Source organism: Schistocerca cancellata, chromosome 1 (assembly GCF_023864275.1).
Source record: "Schistocerca cancellata isolate TAMUIC-IGC-003103 chromosome 1, iqSchCanc2.1, whole genome shotgun sequence".
Classification (NCBI taxonomy): domain Eukaryota; kingdom Metazoa; phylum Arthropoda; class Insecta; order Orthoptera; family Acrididae; genus Schistocerca; species Schistocerca cancellata.
The window spans coordinates 275,672,948-275,680,482 of NC_064626.1; the positions used below are offsets into that span (position 1 = coordinate 275,672,948).

A 7,535-nucleotide genomic window follows, 5' to 3' on the forward strand; every position below is an offset into this window, starting at 1 on the left:
CACACTTCACACTTTCTACGCTCACTTCACTTTTCTGTGATTCTTTAACAACTGTTTTGTATGATATATAACATTACTCCACTTCTATGGTGTTATTTGTGCCTCTGTTACCTCTAACAGTTTTTGAATTTCTGTAACAGTGAAGCTTTTATTTATTGCCACATATGTTTAACTGCACCTAGATCATTTTGAAGGCATTGAAGTAGTAGTGGTAAGGTGAAAGCCTAAGAACACTAAGTGGTCCCGGCAGAGGTTCGAGTCCTCCCTTGCGTATTGGTGTGTGTGTTTGTCCTTAGGATACTTTAGGTTAAGTAGTGTGTAAGCTTAGGGACTGATGACCTTAGCAGTTAAGTCCCATAAGATTTCACACACTTTGGAACATTTTTGAAGAATACTAAGACAATGTTTTTTAGTCTCCACATCAACAAAAAACTGCTAATATGTTGTTGTTGTTTCCCCCCCCCCCCCCCCCCACTAGTTCCGTCAGCTCCGCCTAGCACAAATTGTCCTGACCTTGAATGGGGCATTATCCCTCACAGTAACAGAGATGGCTTTCCAATAGTTTCCCCTTGAAACACTTCAGAAAACTATCTTGGTTCATCCTTTCAGGGTAGTTGATTACTTTCCTCAATTTGTAAACGAGAAGAGAGAAATGAAACCAGATGAAATTCCATTATTGTGCACCTCTTTTTGTGCTAATGACAACATTAATGTGGAGTAATGAATGTAATTTATCCTTCCAGTATTTTAATTATGTACATCATTGTTCTGTTTGAACCATAGTGGATTATATATGACAAGGGAATAAATATACTGTGAAGCAGTAATCAGAATGTCCAATTCCTTGAGCAGATATCTACAAGATGGTCGTGGATGAGCACCACATATTATTATAACAATACTTCTTTGAGCAACAAAGACCTTCTTTCTCAAAGATGAGTTACCTCAGAATATTGTTCCACATGACGTTATTCAATGAAAATATGCAAAATATGTCAACTTAATGCTTTGTCTCTCACAACAAAATTTGCAGTAAATCTAAGTACAATCTCAGTTTTTTTAACAATTGAAAAATGTTGTTTTTCCAGTCTAAATCCTCATCACTATGGGTATATAAGAATTTTGAAGTTTCCACTTTGTTTATTATTTCCTCACCTTGTGTTACACGTGTTATTGGTATAGTACCCCAAGATGTATAGAACTGAGGTATTGTGTCTTTTCAAAATTGAGGGTGAGACCATTTGCAGAAAACCAGTCAATGATACTTTTAAGAACATTGTTTACTATTTCTTTTTTTTCTGTATGTATGCTTGGATTGATTACAATACTGCTGTCATGTGCAAGAAGAAGTAATTTCACTTGTTGTATTGCTGATGGAAGATAGCTTACGTGTATGAGGAACAACAGTAGACCTAAGATTGAGCCTTGGGGAACCCCATATGTAATACCTTCCCAGCCAGAATTATGTCCATGGACTACATTTGTAGAATTACAAAATATGACTTTCTGCATTCTGTTGATTAGATATGACATTATCCATTGGTTGGCTGTACCGTCAAACCCATAAAACGCCAGTTTATCTAGGAGAATACTTTGATTCACAGATACCTTAGATAGGCACAGAGAATGCCAACCGGAGCTATTTTATTATTTAATGCTTGTAAAATTTGGTGAGTGGACTTGTAGTAGAGCATTACATCAGAAAGCCAAACAGTGATTTGCCGAGGATATCATTGTTCCTTAGGTGAGATGCTATTCTAAAATACATCACCACCTCAGAAATTTTGGAAAATGATGTCAGCTGTGAAACAGGATGGTAGTTATTAACATCTCTCATAACATCATCTTAAAGAGGGGTTTAACAAAGACTTATTTCAGTTTCTCCAGAAAACTGCCTTGAGTTAGTGATGCATTACATATTTTAGGTAAGACTGGGCTTATTATATGGGAGCAAATGGGAACAACTCTTTAGCACTCTATTGGGAACACGATCAAATCCAGATGAACTTTTATTTTTGAGAGAATGTATAATTTTTTTAATTTCGGAAGGAGAAGTTGGCGATAAAACCCGTTACTACTGTTACCATGTTGTCTCAGTGTACAAATTAACGAAACAATACTGCACACAAAAAGAAAATAATTAACAAGTGATTTAATAATTTTATGATGATGAATAATATTGTAACATTGTCATTACTACATCTTCTCTCCTTAGCAAAGGATAATATATTTCATGAGTAGAAATATATTTTCCATCTGTTGTCTGACTTTGAGTTAATTTGTTTCTCTTTTACAGACCCCCCCCCCCCCCCCTCCCGAGTTAGACATGTTTATGTTCTCACTTTGCAGACTACTGTTAATCCCCAGTGTCAGATGTTGGATCACTTTTATATTTTCATTGTTGTTGTGATGATAAAGTTTCTTGAAATTTCTGGATAAAACTGTGCTCCAGACTTGAATCGAAATCCGTACATTTGGTTGGGCTCTGGTTGGGTGCGAGGTTTTTAATCTGCTCGAAGAACTGTAGGAACTAATTTCAGGACCGTCTCTAATCTGTTCTCCACCATTTACTTTTTTCTTGTGCTTCTGAGTCACCAACATAAAGCACAAGAGTAGTAATTTCAAATTGAAGGTTTTAATGTGTGCTATGAAACAAGTTAGGATGTCTCAGTTGGTTTAGTGTTGTTTAAAAATTAGCAAAAATATGCCAGAGATGTTAGTTCAGGTACACAACCAGTTAGAGAACTAAAGTTTCATAAGGGTAGCATATCTTGTCACTCCAAAATAAACATTTTCTTACGTTTTTTCCAATACTGGTTAAGAGAATCTCTTTCTTCTCATATTAAACAATGGAAACTCCAGGTAGGAATGTCAACAATGTAGGAAAAGATGGGTTGCTATGTACAATAAAGAAGACACATCAAGTTGCAGACAGGCACAATTAAGAAGACATTGACATCTCATATTGTTTCGTTTTATCAATTGTTATGTTTCTCTTGACAAAATCATTTTCAACAGTCTATTCATAACAACAAAAACTTTTTCCTCTTGAACCATATTTCTTAAATTCATCTGTAACATATTTTATTAAATAATTTTGCTGTTGATGTTTTGACTCTGAAAGGGCACCATCGCCTTTAAAATATGTAACTGATTAATCAAACAAGATTGTATATGAGATTTTTCAGGTTTGATTCATCACATAGATGTTTTAACGTTTTATTTTCTTGAGATAGTACAGTGTAGTTGATTTTAAGTAATTAATCTTCTTTTCTTTGTAGTTAATGAAAAATGGAGACGGACTGGTATGAATGTGGAATTCAGTGAATTGGGTTTCCATGTCATTGCTCCTGGTAATCTGAGTGCAACAGAGCTTGATGATGCATTAGACTCACTGCATGAAAGAGTTGATAGACAGGAGAAGACAGCACTCAAGCAGCTAGAAGCAATTTTTGATGCTCTTAGCAGGTAAAATAGCTGAAAAAAATAAATAATTTTGTGACAGCAATTGTCTTATTGCAGTGTGTAATGTTCTGTCCTGTCTCTCTCTCTCTCTCTCTGTGTGTGTGTGTGTGTGTGTGTGTGTGTGTGTGTGTGTGTGTGTGTGTGTGCACGCGCGTTAATACTAGAAGACTAATTACTTCAAAGTTTAATGCAGTTTTTTGACTTTTTAAGTCTGGCTGTGCACTACTACTCATTATTAATCTAATATTTTAATGGTAATGTGTATTTTGTTTTCAGTGTGGCATACCCAAGTTACAGTCACATGTCAGATGATACAGACCTTGAAAATAGTAATAAATTGAAGGAAATTATAAGGCGTTACTTTACAGAAGAATTGCAAATTCCCAGCAGTGGAGTTACGTCTGAGGCATGTATATGACAAATTTTAGCAAGCATGCTTATTTTTACTAATCTGGAGGCATACTGGTGAATCAATACCATGTTTTCATTTAGCAGTTAATTAGAAAATTCTGCCACCAAAATTATTTCAAATGTAATGTGGAAAATAATTGTTATTTCGTATTATTTTTAGGAGATACCAGTAATTGAAGATCAAATCTGTGCTGATGCTCGCCATCTTGTATGTAGCTACAAAGACACCACCTTCACAGGCCGCTCTGTAGCTCGAATCTTCCATGGAATTGCAAGTCCATGCTTTCCTGCAAACATCTGGGGACGCTGCAAGTTCTGGCGTGCACATTTGGATGTTGACTTTCATTTACTGTGTAAACTTGCTACGAGAGAAATATTACGTTTGCGGTAGATGCTTGTCAGATGGAAAGTTGTTTGTAATGTGGGATATTCTATTTTTGCGTGTTTTAATTAAAATATGACTCAGGATATTATCCAGAGGTGACATTATGTGAACTTGAACATAAACAGGGAGCTTCACCATGGTGTATTGGAATTACTGTTCCAGTATGTTTTTCACAGATAACTGTAAGTTAAATACCTATTTTAATTTTGTATTGTGACATTACAGTTATCAGTATCAAGTGATAATTTTTTATTGAATGCTGGGCATATGGTATAGTTAGTTATTATCTGATAAAGGCAACAGTAATCTTGGATGTAACAGAAACTAATCTTGTGCATTTGACAAGTTATAGCAGTGTCCACACCTGCAGTGCTCTTTTTTCATTATTTCACAGTGCAAGTGCAGAAAATGCCTCCATAGCCTCCTGCTGGTGTTAATGATGTCCATTAGAAAAGAAGTTCAAAAGAAATTGGACTGAAAGGTGACAATATTTTTGTGACTACTTTTGCTGCTGTTTATGTGATGACGAAAGTAGAAGATAATGTAAGAAAAATATGTAATAGTTACTGGAATGTACTCACCATGAAGAAAAAGAGACTCAAAGCACTATAATGTCACACAGACACACACAGAATCGGTGGAAAATAACTCCACAGTCTTAGATGATTATGATATGATATTTCCGTAGAGCACATGAAGGATTTGTGGGAAATAATGCGCGTTTTATTTGTGTTCTTCTAGTTACTTGGCAGAATTTTGTAGTTAATGTAAATCCGACAATGCTGACTTTCTGACGAAAACATCAGTTGGTCCATTTGGACAATAATTGACTCCAAAGTAACAGTTTGCACTCACAATGAAAGCTTATTAAATACTCAGTTCACATTTTACCTATGTTTATAGCATGTGAGCAGTTTTTACCACAATATTTGTTTCTAGTGAACTCATACAATGTGGTTTTCATTAGTGCAAATGGTATGTTATAATGTTGTTCAGTTTTGATGGGGTAAAGAAAAGCAACTATTTGGCACCATCATTACAGTGAGATTCACTGTGTATCCAGTAATGTAGGAAATGTCTGCATAATTTATTGTTGAGTTGTAAATAGTGGTGTTGTGTTAATTTTTTTACTGGGTGTGAATGTAATGCATGTCAGATGGCTGAGCATTTCATGAGTAGTTTTCACCTCTGACACTGCCTGGATGAAAAGAATCATTGCCTTCTTATACCTGATCTGTACATTATTTTATTATTGTCTTTTAAACTCATACATACTAGTAGATATAATTCAGGGGTAAAAAAAATGATACTACTGCATTTAGTGCAGGATGACACAATTGGAAAAACTAGTACCTTTTTGTACTGTTACATTGGAATTTATTACCGTCTCCAGAAAACCATATAGAAAAGTCAGAAAACCTTGTTTCTCTGTTCTTGTGTGTTCTTATACAGTACTTCTAGAAAGGAGAATCAGTTTAGGCAAAACTAGAAGTATCACTTGGAAACTGAAGCTTCTTTATGCTTTTATAGTGACAAGTATGATGCTACTGAATTATGAGAAAAGAAGCTAGTGATTGTTTGCAAGTTTAAACTTCACTGTTTAAGGTTTTTGCAAACTCAGGGAGCTGAAATTTATATGTTTATATTTTTCACTCACATTGTACTTTGTAAAATCTTACTGTCAGACATAAGGTATGATTTCCTGCAGATATAACATTTTGTTCAAGGACAAATCATGCTATGCATTTCTGTATACATAACTTCATTGACTGCATACCACAGTAAGGCAAAGAAATATGAATAAATGGTATTTACAAACTAATAAATACAGAGGATTTATTAAGCCATGTTGTTTCATCGGTAGTTTATTTTACATACACTTTCTTCCTCTTTCTGGTCATCAGCTTGTTTACTTGCAGCATCTGTAATTTTCTCATTTAGTATTTTGTTCATTTTTACTGTTGTTGAGTTCATATTTTTGTTTTGGTGTTCCTTGCCTTTTTCCCTTCCTTCTTTTTAAAAGTTTTGTTGATTTTTTTCTCTTTTGTTTAACATTTTGTGTTTCTTTTTTTGGAATTATACTCACCTTGCTCACCTGTGTAATTTTTGTTAACATTCATGAATACGCATTTCAGGATATCCCCTATCATCAGATCTGTGGTACAAACATATCAGCAAAGAAATGAAATTTAGGAATACATACGAGGTGCTACCCAAAAGTTCATAGACTGTGTGTGTGTGTGTGTGTGTGTGTGTGTGTGTGTCATGAAGTGTAACTAGGATGACTTCCAGTCCTGTCACAGCTGTATCCTACCCCATCTGTGAAAGCAGCCATGTAATTTAACCAGCTTTGCTACAATCATTGCACAGCTTTTTATATTGATACAACTACCAACAAGCTGTCTACCAGAATGAATGGCCACTGCCAAACTGTGTCCAAGAGCAAAGTAGACCATCCTGTGGTGCAAAATGCAGGTGAACATAACACCTTCGATTTCATGGCTGCTTCACCACCCAAGCCACATGGATCCTCCCATCCACCAGCTTCTCTGAAATGTGCAGATGGGAGTTATTCTTACAACACATCTTCCGCTCTCGTAATTATCCCAGCCTCATCCTATGATAACATACTGTCTCCAAGAGGAGAGAAAGATAGAGTAGGGAAAGCTAAAAAGGAAAAGTAGATCACTCAGATTCCAGGATGAGAGGAACCAATCCACAGAGTGAACAAAGGTAGACAAACATGAAGGAGTAAGCATCAGAGATGACAAATAGGTAAGCACCGTGCCATCTTCATTCCTGAGATAATAAGGGTAGAGTGAGAAATAAGGATGGATTTGGGTGAAAAGAAATAATTAGTGAAATTACAATAGATACAGAAAAGTGGAAAAAGAGGAGGAAAGGAAAATGTGTAATGAAAAAGATTTTTTGGGGATTTTTTTTTTTTTTTTGTGGGGGTGGGGGGGGGGGGGGGAGGATGTATTAACAAAGATAATGTTGGGAAGGTGTCAGGGTGTGTTGGAGGGCATGTTTCCTTGTCAGAGTAGTGTACTGAGGCACTCGAGTCCAGGGTGGTAAGGTGTTGCTTCTTAGTTTTCTGGATGTGAGAACTGCATTGATCAGAAGGGGATACTGCCCAGGAGATATATTTGTGAGTAAGATCTGTGGAGTAGTTGGGGGAGAGGAAAGCCTGGGGATGAGGGTTCATTGTAGGTGTTGAAATATTCAGTGATAGAGCAGTTAAGTTTGCCATGTATGATTAGGCTGTAGGAAA

The 7,535-nt window shown here is 35.9% G+C and overlaps 1 protein-coding gene across 1 annotated transcript in view; it reads left to right on the forward strand.

Moving 5' to 3' along the window:
• LOC126171176 (ATP-dependent DNA helicase Q4) overlaps positions 1–6,087 on the forward strand; it is a 131,470-nt gene extending 125,383 nt beyond the window's left edge. The window contains exons 12-14 of the mRNA XM_049920781.1: positions 3,282–3,468; positions 3,742–3,871; positions 4,037–6,087. Of these exons, the coding sequence (XP_049776738.1) occupies positions 3,282–3,468; positions 3,742–3,871; positions 4,037–4,267 (548 nt within the window). The 3' untranslated portion in view covers positions 4,268–6,087. The remainder of the gene's footprint in view (positions 1–3,281; positions 3,469–3,741; positions 3,872–4,036) is intronic.
• The last annotated feature ends 1,448 nt before the right edge of the window (positions 6,088–7,535 follow it).